The sequence below is a fragment of the Blennius ocellaris genome (assembly GCF_963422515.1).
Source record: "Blennius ocellaris genome assembly, chromosome: 23".
Lineage (NCBI taxonomy): Eukaryota > Metazoa > Chordata > Actinopteri > Blenniiformes > Blenniidae > Blennius > Blennius ocellaris.
Window position 1 is genome coordinate 11,645,866 of NC_137672.1, and position 12,109 is coordinate 11,657,974.

At 39.0% G+C, this 12,109-nt stretch overlaps 1 protein-coding gene across 1 annotated transcript in view; it reads right to left on the reverse strand.

Annotated features, from left to right (window-relative positions):
• Window positions 1–12,109, reverse strand: part of LOC308147287 (phospholipid-transporting ATPase ABCA1) — a gene marked incomplete at both ends in the record, with an annotated part of 155,069 nt that overhangs the window by 64,333 nt on the left and 78,627 nt on the right. The window contains 2 exons of the mRNA XM_080519394.1: window positions 7,783–7,972; window positions 9,555–9,653. Coding sequence (XP_080375520.1) covers window positions 7,783–7,972; window positions 9,555–9,653 — 289 coding nt within the window. The remainder of the gene's footprint in view (window positions 1–7,782; window positions 7,973–9,554; window positions 9,654–12,109) is intronic.

The following is a 12,109-nucleotide window of genomic DNA, read 5'->3' on the forward strand; positions in this document are numbered from 1 at the left end:
GGAACATTTTGTGATTATGCAATACCTGCGTCTGCATCTCTTGTTCATTACCTGCAAACAGCTTCAGTGCATTTGGCATTCAGTGCATGACATCAGTTCTCTAGCTTGATAGCTGGGTAAGCAAGTAGGGGAGAGGGAAATGTAAACTAAGGAGTAATCAAATCTGCTGAATGAGCTGACATGCGCAAGCATGGGAGAGATAAGAGACCTCACCCTGTTTATATCAATCTTGGCACTTGTTATATTGTACTGCACCTCTATGGTAAAATCAAACTTTTATCTTATGTACACAGAGAAAAGGCAATCTTAAAGAAGCAGGATCTTCTTTGATGAAACGTGTCACATTCAGTTGAACTGTCACAACAGAGAACAGGTGAATTAGGTTTATGCACAATGATGTGCTCCTCTATGTGCAGAGTTATTTTGAAATTTTAAAACCCTTTTGTCAAATGATGTCTCGTAATGGAAGTGGCAGGTGGCCTATTGTGTGCGTGTGTCTTTCTCACCATGTATGTTAGGCGAGTTATTCAGTATTGTGTCTTTCTCAACGTGTTGTGTGATTATGTCTAACATGATCACATCCTGACAGTCATTTTAAACTGAGCCAAACAGCGCCATTAGCTGATGTCGTGTTTCGAGCACTAGCTGGGTTACAAGCTCAGTGTTGCTAACCACAACAAAAAGGCTGCTCATGAGAGATTGAGTTTCACACGCCTTCACCAGATGAGTTTTTCCCCCGAACCCCATTCTGTTCTGTTTTGCAGAAACAAAAGGAAACCACTACCTCAACCTCCATTGGCCTTTCCTTGCAAGTCAATGAGCTTTCTTGCCTTTGTTTTTGAGCATCACTTGCTTTGTGCCGAGAGGGTGGCTGTGGACTGGTCATTTGACAATTAATTGGATCCATTCACTTTGGCAGTCAGAGTGACAAATGTACAAGGCTTGGCAGAAAAAGGATGGGGATCTTGCACTCCAGTGGGGTTGTGGGATGATGAGCAATGTATCTTTATTGATCTCATCACAAAAATAGAAGATTTACTGACAGTTATGAATCAAGCAATGTATTATAATATTGGGAAACTCTTTTGCTTAAAGCAAGAATATTTCCAGTTTGATACTTAGGTAATTCTGAGCAGAGCTTGCGTGTAGGTTTTCTCTGGTTCTAAATAATAAGGTCTAAAGGGAACTCGTATTTAGTTAAATTTTGCACATGTTTCCAAAGCAGTCTGGCATTCAAAACATTTTTTTTTTTAACCGTTCCTTCTACAAATTCCATATGAAGGGATTATGAAATTGTTTTCTTCTCTTTTTTTAAAGGTCCTCTTAACAATAAAGTGTTTCAAACAAAAGTTGAGTTTGCTATTGGAACAAAGTAACTTTACCAAACTACTATACTAGTTACCACAGAATAACTTTTCTACATTTAGTTCCAGGATGATTTGTTTTACCACCAACATGGGCTTTGTTTAGAAAATGTGACTGACGGTTTTGCAGTGCTGATCATATCTGATTGGATGGCTACTTTCAAAATTGTGTTTCACCTGCCATCTACAAAGAACTGCTTTGATTGAGGTCTTGCAAAAAATCAACTATGTGATTCTTCATGTAGTGTACAACAACTGCACATTCATGCAGGGAGCACATTTTTAAAACATCAAGTTTAAACAATGGCTGTATATAGTTCTGAGTTCTACCGCAGCTGATACAACTCTGTTCACATGGAGATCAATTGTCCCTGCCGAAATGCGCGATGTTTCACAATTTGACAAATTCACCCTAAGAATGTGCTGCATTCATCACAATGGACCAGTGTACTAGTACACTTAAATATAAACCTGTTCCATCCTTTCCAAAGACATTACAAAGGAAAAAAAAAGACTAACAATAAAAACCCCAAGTACACATGGACTCTTTACAACTTGAAATCGATGAAAACTTGTGTTTAAGCAATTTTCTTCATTAAACAAACTAATGACGATAATGGTTGTTGAATTTCCCAAGTGGAAATGTCTCCTTTTTCTCCACACCAATAGTAAGGCGATGTGTAGCTTCAATAACCTGATAGATGAGGCCAAGGAGAGTAATTTGCAAGCTGTAGTTAGGCCAGTCTCCAAATGATAAAGACATCAATCGTAATACGACGAACGTGGCGGCTTTATCAATTCCTCTGCATGCATGACGGCCTATTCATCTATGAAGGTTAAATATCGCCAGTGAATGAGAGTCAATACCTCAGAATTGATAGTGGGCTTAGTGTTCCCTGCCATTACCATGGAAACAATGATTTCACACTACCTCCTGTGGTGTTCGGTCCATGTTTTTCTCTCTCTCTTTCGCATTTTCCATAGTCTCTCAAGGGCATATTCAGAGGATCGACAGGATGAAAGATAAAACAGAAAACTAGTTTGAGTCTAGTACTCTTTGTCATGATTTATTCAACAGGGGGAGGCTTTCAGGTCAAAGGGAATACATCCTCATGATGTGCTCGGCTTCTGTGGGTGGTCTTCGCCTTGGACTTGCATTAGTTTATGACCCTCCCCATGACCTACTGTGCTGGGCAGGTGAGCAATGCAGCAATGATGATTAATGCATATGTTTTTATGCACGTAGACAAGCATGTAAAAGTGCACATATGTGTTTGGAGGCACTCATTCTTTTATCGCTGTCACTTTGTTTCCTCCAACTATTTTCTCCCAACTTAGCAATAAAAAAAGTAATAAAAATGCATTCTTGGTAGATTTATTTCTTGTTGTAATGCTGGTAGGTCACAAGACATCTCATATGATTGAAAAAGCTGTTTGGTTTCTGTGTTGAATGGTGCCACATTTGCAATGTGTTGGTCACTCTGGCACAAACGGCACGCTGGAGCCGATCCCACAAAAGTTCAATAAGGTTGATATCAGGACTGCTGGGGAACAGAAGCTTAAAACAAGACTAACTCCAGAAATAACTATTTGGTGCCGCCACTGAGAATTTGCCACATCAAGTATTCAACCCTGCTGCACATCTCACAAATCCAAGTTCATTAAAAATGTAGCCACATTTAAATGGGCTATCAGCTGCCTTTCCAATTCTATGTAATTTATTGGAAATGTATTGTCACGACAAACGATCGACCAAACAATGTTTTTCTTTAATTATGTGCTCCGTTTACCGACTGTATTGTTGTATGTGTATGTCCCTTACATGAAATTACACGCTACACTGTGTAGCTGTAACAAGTGTGATATGAGCCACTGGTGAATTGGATTTCACAGCAGGGGGTCCATAAGGGCTAAAGATTGATGTATTGAGTGATGCAGTTTTATACTTTAATTCCCTGTCATTTATAAAGAAAACTGCTGTTTTGACTATTAAGGAGGAGCATTTCCTCTAATATTTAAAAAGAGGATCATGATAAGCCATTTCATCACAAAATCATGCTTCATCTTTCCACCACATGAGGCCAAACACTACCACAGTGGCATGAATCTTTAAAGATCGCAGATGATGAAATAAAGGCCTATAAAGCTGGCTGACTTAGTGTGTAACAGAAATTGACCTCTGCCAAATAAATAAAGCCTTGCATTATGCACAGAGGGGGCGATGAAGACAGAAAAGTCACTGTTAACAGCACACGCAGTGCATACAAACGATCTCGTGCCCTCATCTGTCTCCTGATGTATTCTCCACTTGTAACAGGTTCGAAATATAAAGTTCCTATGGCCACAGGCAATGATCTTGTTTCATGAAAATAACTTAATGTCATCACTGTTGTTTCAAGTATTGTATTAATCATTTTACAGGATCTGGAATGAACAAGTGAAATGTTGTAAATACAGGAGTATACAGGATATGATGCAAGTGAATGTAACAAGATGTAGCAAATAATTGGCTTTCATAAAAGTGATAAGTATGTCGACATGATCCACCTGATCAATGACATGAAAAACAAAACAAAAAAACATGCTGTAGCGCTGCAGAGGTAGTAACAATTCATAAAATATATTTAAAAGAAAATCAGGCAGAATAGCACTGACAATGAAAAAAATATGAGAAACCTTGACAGCCTAAACAACTACCTGGAAGACACAAAGATACAAGCAGCAGCTCAACAAATGGGGCACTCCTCGACACCGCTGTCATAAGGTAGACATGAACATCAGGGTTAGGAAAAGGTCAAGCAAAGGGCACTGCTCTTGTTTGACTGTCGCAACAATCATCCTTGAACATGATACCAGGACAGTTGCCCCTTTCAAATGGCCCTGGATGGCCTTGTCACAGGAAGAAGCACAGGGCCAATACTCACACAAGTTCAAAGAATTACACATCAAACCTCAAGAGGGGAAATAGTACACTGCATATCATGACACTATGGGGATGCTATAGTAGATTTGTGGGGAAATAGGAGTGTAAAATGAGCCTGGCGGTTTCAAACTGTGTCATCTGATGGCCTCCTTGTTGGAAGTCACTCACTGGGCCGATGCACTTGTTCATCTAAACTGCAGTCTCATTTGTCCTTCCTAAACGATATATCCAAGCACATTTACCATTCAAAGAGGGGAATAATAGGGCAATTATAAGGCTACATTTGCATTCCCTCAACAAGGTTCCTAATATTTTATTAAACCTGTTCGCCAGAGAAGGCTTTCTGTGTGATGTTATTTTGCTGTTTGAGTGCTTTGCAGGCACTCTGGCTTTCTCCCACTTTGTGAATACATGCTTGTAAGGTTAATTGGTGACTATAAATTGCCCATAGGTATGAGTGTATATGTGGGCGATTGTCAGTCTGTTAGCCCTGTGATTAAATGGCAACCTGTCCTGCCTATGTCGGCAACAATGCATTTTGGCCCCTTGGTGACCCTGGTGTGAAAATGTGTAGGATGTGTGGCATAATCTAATTTCCTCATAACAGCCTTACTTTCACAGTTAGTATTGACAAAGGTGACAAATAACTTTTGGCCAAATTGCTTCATAAGAATATTATTATATTTCTAAAGTTGAAATATTACAAATACTAGAACCTTCTGTATATCATTCCAGATCTATAATATACTTAATTCAATGACTCGTCTCATTTCCTTCAACTTTCTCATTTAGAGTGCTAATCCAATAATCACTGGTAGTACTACATAATTTAGTAGATGCAACTAAGGCCCTTGAACACAGTGACAATAAAAGATGGGTGATTGTCTAAAGCTTCAAAGTAGGGACTGAAGGTATATATGAAAGACTGTAAATTGTGTTTAATTGTACCATTATGATTATAGCTGTGGAAGCCACTGATTTATAGGAAGGGTAAGTGTAAGAGAATGGGATGCACTGACAAAGCCGTTTGATCTTGATGTACAACAGAGATAAATGCATAAATGCTTAGTTACGTGATTAGACTAGCCGCTGATGTTAAGTGCTACAATCTGTTTTACAACCATACCGACCGTGTGAATTTATTTATTTAATATTTAAAGTCACTCCTGTGATTGTTTCGGTTTCAGGTAACTACAAAAGTGGATAAATATATGTATGCTTTTCAAATAAGTGCAACAAAAGATGTGTGGGCAGAAATATGGAAAAACGGGCATGAAATGTAGCCTATTTGGTATCAATTATTTATTAAGTGGCAGCAGTAGAGAGGTCGATCTGCATGGGAAACATGTGGATGGTATGGAGTGTTTGGTAATAATAAATTATGAGATTACATAAGAACATTGTCAACCATTGCAGGTGTTTTTTTAAATGACAACGCAGCTTATCCATTTATATGTGCTTATTAAGACAATTGTATTTTTTTTTTCTATTCAGACTTACAGAAACCACATAGTCAGAATCACCCAGCATGTCAATTTGAAACACAAGAGCACAACAGAGTCTGCAGTCCTATTCCCCAAATACTGCCATCACCGAGCTCCAGGAGCCCCCCCTCAATCATCTCAGGGTCATGAAGCACACGAGTAGATCGAAACTGACGATCTAAAAGACTGTGTATTCACCATAGTCACAGATCAAATGTGGATTGACGGACAGCATCAAATGCATGTTCTTTAGACTCGTGAAGGAAACTTTAGCATCCAGAGAAAGCCCACACATGCACAGTGAGGGTTATACACTCTGCACAGAAGGGGTTGCAAGCCCAACGCAGACTCAAACAGGGCACATTTATGCTTTGAGTGCAATGTGCTAACTGCTACACCGCTGTGGAGAACCCGAACCACCCCCCACCCAGCCGCAGTTAGTGTAAGTTATGTCTCAATAATTACCCAAATTACTCCTGAGTGCTGATTACAAGCTACAGAGAAGAAAGGAAATCTGCCAGAAAGCTGTTTTCATATGATAAAGACATTTTTATGGATTTGCATGTTGCTGCCAAAAAATATTTTTGTTCGGGATGTTTTTCATGAGAACAGTAGGCTATCTAATGTGCTTTTTATTTCAGCAGCAGCCATGCTTATCAGCTCAGACTGCACTGGACATAAAAAAACAACAACACAAAAACAAAACAAAACCAAACTAAAAAAAAACACATAAATAAACCAAATCCTAGTGTTTTACTGCTGAATATCAGGATATCTGATACCAAGAGTCTTCTTCACCTATCTGAATTAAAAGATAAATCCATTAAATTCACAACCACGAAAGGAGAAATAGTGTCAGATTTCAAAGAGGTTTACTATAAAACATTCAAACTCAAGTCTCTTAAAATGCAGCCACAAGCCACAAAGCCTAAATAAATAGACAAAGCCATCTTTAATAGAAGGACATTGGAGTGATGGTGGCAGCTTCTCAATCTATTCTCTCTCAGGCTCAGATTTTTCATTATCGTTGGGAGACAGCAGTACAAATCATTTGGCTCTAAATTAGACACCACTTCTTTTCTGCACCGTAATTGGTTCAGTCAGCAGGTGGTGGCAGATATAGGCAGCATCGTGGGGTCCCTAACTCAGCCATTGATCCCAGCCTGGATCACATCTCTTCGGGTTAGACCGAATAACATTTGCCCTCAATGCATTTGGCCATGTATATTGTCAAAGTAATAGCCTCTGAAGGATTGGTATTGACTTCGAGAGGATGAGACACGCAAAGGTCCCAGGATTCAAGATGTGAGCAGAAAGGGTGAGGTACTTTCAAAATGTCTACGCGGGCACTGCCTGCAATAAAAAGCCGAGAGAGATGCTAAAATGTGAAATGTTGGCATGTAGGTGAAAGAGATGAAGAGACACACTGTGAGGATATCTTATCTCTAATTTTAGCAGGTAGTGGAACCAGCCGAATTTCAGGCGATGACCGATTCAGAGTATTTCCAGTCGAATCAATTTTGGCCCCACTTTCATGCATGCACACTTGTTCACAAAAGAGAAGCAGCACAAAAGGGCTGATTTACATTCTGCAATGCAATGCAAATTCCTTGTTCATAAGTACCTTTACATTCTCAAATCGAAATGATGCTGACTGGGAATTTCAGACCATAAGCCCAAAGCTTCTATGATAAGCACTTTTATTGTGCTGTTGCGTCACTGATTTATTTATTTAATTATCTATTTATATATTAATTTTTCGCCAATCCACCCTCTCCTTGCATCTTGGGTACACACCCAAACAGAAAGTGCACACATTTCACCAGTGAGTTGCAGTCAGACAGTAACAGTGATCCTGAAGGAGGAATCACATAATGTCTGCCTTCAGGGCTCTCAGACAGACACTGACATATTCCCTGTTGCTGATCAGTCTTCAGACGTTAAATTCAAACAGGATGCCTTTCTACAGACATTACCATCGAAAGGCACACCTCCAGGGTAAGATACGCACCTGTGGTGGAGGGAGACCTCCTGCACCAGGTGAACAGTCAGGTAAAAAAATGGTCCGTGTAGGAGTGCTGCACTGACATGAAGGAGAGGGGTTAGACATATTCCAGTTCCCATTCACAAAGATGTCAGTGATTGACGGATCCACAGGGGGAGTGACCCAATCGGTCCCATGGGAAGAACAGGGCAACTTCCTGGAAAACATTAAGAGAAGGTGCCTGTTATAGTTGTCATCTTATACAAAACATCAGCTGTTTTTTAACCTGACAGTAACTGTAGTCACTGAAACCAAGAAGAACATAACAGTCATCAGGACTCTCTAATTCCACTAATATGTTGTCAAGATTTATTGAAAGTTCAGCCTGAAGTTGTTTTAATGTGCTCATAAGCCATGCATTATGTATGTGCTTGGTCATTTATGTGTAAACAGGAAGATCACCCATCTTTGTTGACATGAGGAATCAGAGGTTGTTGTTTACTTTGGCAGCAGTGCTAAAAAGCAGAAACAGTTGGAAGTATAACAAAGCCACTGACAAATCGGCACTGAACAACAAAGTAATCCGAGATTATTAACTAATCAGTTGCATTGTCACCTATCTGTTGAGCTATGTTGCAGACCTGTACACTGGTCAGCTGACAGAACACTTGAGGCCCTTTGACCAGGCAGGATTCTCAACAAGAGACTTTTTTGTGTGATATTTGCATGACAACTACTTTGATTTCATTTTAAGATGGGCTACTTCATATTCTTATTATATTTAGTTCATGCTTGTGTTTGTGTATCCATTCATGCTACATTGATCAATTATATTTGTAATCACCATCATTGACCAAAACACAAAAAGAAAACAGGACTTTGGCTGATGCAGAGCAAGAACTGCAGATTTTTTTTTTTTTTTTTAAACCATGCAACACTGCTTTTTGGAAAGAGATATAGTCATATGGAGCAGAATTGATGGGGCGTGTTAAAGCTTGGCCCCCGACAGCCGTGCATGAGTGTCAGTTTTCACCAAGTGTTTTGTTCGTTGTCTGTTTTTCCTGTTTAATTTTTATTTCATCACCTCCTCTCATTTCAGGTTGGCCCTTGTGGCTTCCTCTGTGTGCTTGCTGCATTGCCCCACATTAATGTGTTTCACCTGTGTCTACCTCATTTGTGTATTTAACTCAGTCTTGTACCAGTTGAACTTGTTCCCTGCATCAAGTTTACCAGCCATGGACATGAGTAGGGAGTATGGAAAAGACAAATATTTCTGACTTCAGCTACACAGTGTGGGAAAAATTTGAGAAATTAAGCCTATAAATCAATAAGCCTATTAACCAATGAACTGAGATATAATGAATACTAACTTCATATTTTAAGCTCCAGGAGGTTTTTTTTTTTTTTTTTAATAGCATAGAGAATGTTATTTACAAATAATTATATTTCATAACTGCTGCATAATATATCTGTAATTAAAAGTGCTTAATTTGTGAGCAAAATGAACCATTTAAAGCATGTGTGATGCACAAAAACTATGTGGGATTTGTGTGGCTTTAAATCAGCATTCATTATTGTGACTACTCCAATCAGGATTATATACACTAGATGTGAAAAGCTTGTTATTTATTGATCAACCTTTTCATTAAATCTTGTCTGGGTTATTTTTTAATAGCTTCTGCAGCTAAATCTCTAGAAACAAACACATGTAACAATTTATCTGCATAACTTGGCACACACAAATGGCTGAATTCTTGCGCTGCTTCATTCGAGACTTTTTAATTCTGAGGAATACTTACGGTATGGGGTCTCCATCCATGCAGCGAGTCCCAAAGCCTGGCTTGCTTAACAAGGTTTCCACCACCTTGGATACTTCAGCATTCTCTGGCAGGTCGTTGCTGTGAATATGTTGGACAATAATAAATACATATTCATGTTGAAAGACTTGCACATGCAATAAAATTGTCAGTTTCATCTCGCAGAACAACCAAGTGTCACTTTAAGTGTTCGCCAATCTGTCACAATGTCAATAAAACGGACCAACAAGCATTAAGTGTTTTTTATGTTCTGAGACAAGTGCTGAACAAAAAACTTGGACAGTGACCCTCTTTTGGTGAAGTTTATAGGTTCACATAAAATAAGTGTTGTAAGTTTAAAGTGGATTGACTTAATGTTGAAATCTGAGGGTCACCAAGCTTGATTTTCTGTGGGGTTATCGCAATCAAATTGCAAAACTAATTATACTTGTAGTGGTCAAGATTGGCTGAAATCTGTTGTAATTATGGGGGTTGGCTGAAGACAATTATGCCAACTTAATCAATTGAATCAATGTACAGAAGGATAATACATTCTTCACATTTGCAACCTTGATTAAATAAAGTAATTATTAAAAATAAACCCTACACGCACACACACACACACACACACACACACACACACACACACACACACACACACACACACACACACACACACACACCATAAATGTAATTTATCTTTAGTCATCTTTCTGAAACTGAGACGCTAAAACTTGTTAGGCCTTTGCCAACAAAATTTCTAATCCATCTTCAGCCACACTTGGTTTGGATTCTACAGATCCACTAATCTGTCTTCTGTCACAGCTGATCTAGATTTTACAAGTCAGCTTATCTGTTTCTTCCCACTGGCAAATCACAGGAGTTTAGATGATCATAACTCCTAAACTCATTTTGACATCCGCACAGGCCTCCAAGGACAATATGCATATACACTGTGCAATTGGATGTGGTATATTTTAAATAAATACTCAATAGCAATGATACGCGCCACTGGGGTTTGCTTAATAAAGGAGGGAAGATCAATCCTTGAGTTGATCAACTCTTATCAAGCAAAATAGTTAAAAACATGATTCCCAAAACATTGCTGACGATGAAGTAATGTTCTCTGTTACTCAAGTCCGGCTGCCTCCCGGTGTGTATTCTTGTGCAAGCTCACAGATAGGAGCCTCTTCAAGATTCTGTGTACAGTGTGAGCTCTTCACAGCCTTTCATTATAATCTGAGTGTCCTGTACATATCTAAGCCCTGTGACTCCGTTAAACAATCTTCCCATTCCAATTTCATTTTCATTACTAACCACACAGCCTGCCCTTTATCTTAAGAGTACTGGGGGACTTAAAACACAGTGTTTCATAAAGACCATCGTGATGGCTTTCTGCCAGCAGTGGTCACAGCACAGCCAACCATTTGGATTAATACAGTGTTCATTGTCTCATTTAGAGGCGTCTCCATGAAGGTCATTTCTTTGGCCACCACTGAGTGCAACTGAAGTGGTCCGATTGTAAAAATGGATTATGTGCAGCCATCTGTTTTGCAATTAACAATGGCTGGGTTACCATGTTATTTAAGATAATAAAACTATTGGAGGAATCCAAAATGAAGACTTGTGCATACACACAGAACTGGCGGAACTAATGGATATTCATTTGTCAAAATGAAACATCATACAAGAAGTGAGAGAGGAAAGTCATGTGGTTCCATAATAAGGTAATAAAAAGCCCGCTTGAAAGATATAAAGTCAGAGAGTTTTCTTTCCTGAGATCTCATCCCTACCTTATATGGTCACCGCAATGATCCATGTGATGCATGTGTTTGATTTTTTATAAATGTGGAAGATCGTGACCTTGCTCAGGATCCAAAGGGTGGACCAGGCAGAAATGGGATTCAAACCTGCTTCTATAACGTCCAGGTTATAGTGTAGACTTGCCCCTCATGTCATAAAACAAAAGTTACACTTTTAACTCAGTCTTTGAATTGTGAGAATTACCCAGAGCATTTGGCAACCACTACTTATTATCTTGACTGCAGGTTACTAGACTACGAGGCCATCGTTTTTGAAAATTAATTGAACAAACCAAAATCTAAAAATACACCGGTTCTCATCTTGATAATATTGTCACAGCTATACATTGTTAAATGCCTTCAAAGCTTGAAGTAGCACAGTAAAACCATGCACCTTTAAACTGTTAGACTTGATGATGACTGTGAGAGGAAAAGTAGCCTACCTCTTGGGGTTTCATTCAAAGTCTCTGAACAAAGAAAAAAGCTCCAGACATAAACAACTCCACGGAATTTGGAAACAACATGCATTTCGAATGCATTTCAGCAGTGACTAAAGAATATTGTTACTGTCAAGATCTTTCACGTGTGAAATCTAAACCACGTACTATACTATAGTACTCGAATAACAGAGGTTATCCTACCATGGTTGGGGGAACCGTGCTCCTTTTTGTGTGTTTGTAGAGACTATTTAGGTAAAATCATTTAGCATTTAGAGCCACTTGGTGCCACTTTAGGTGTTTGTTAGCCAGGGCATGT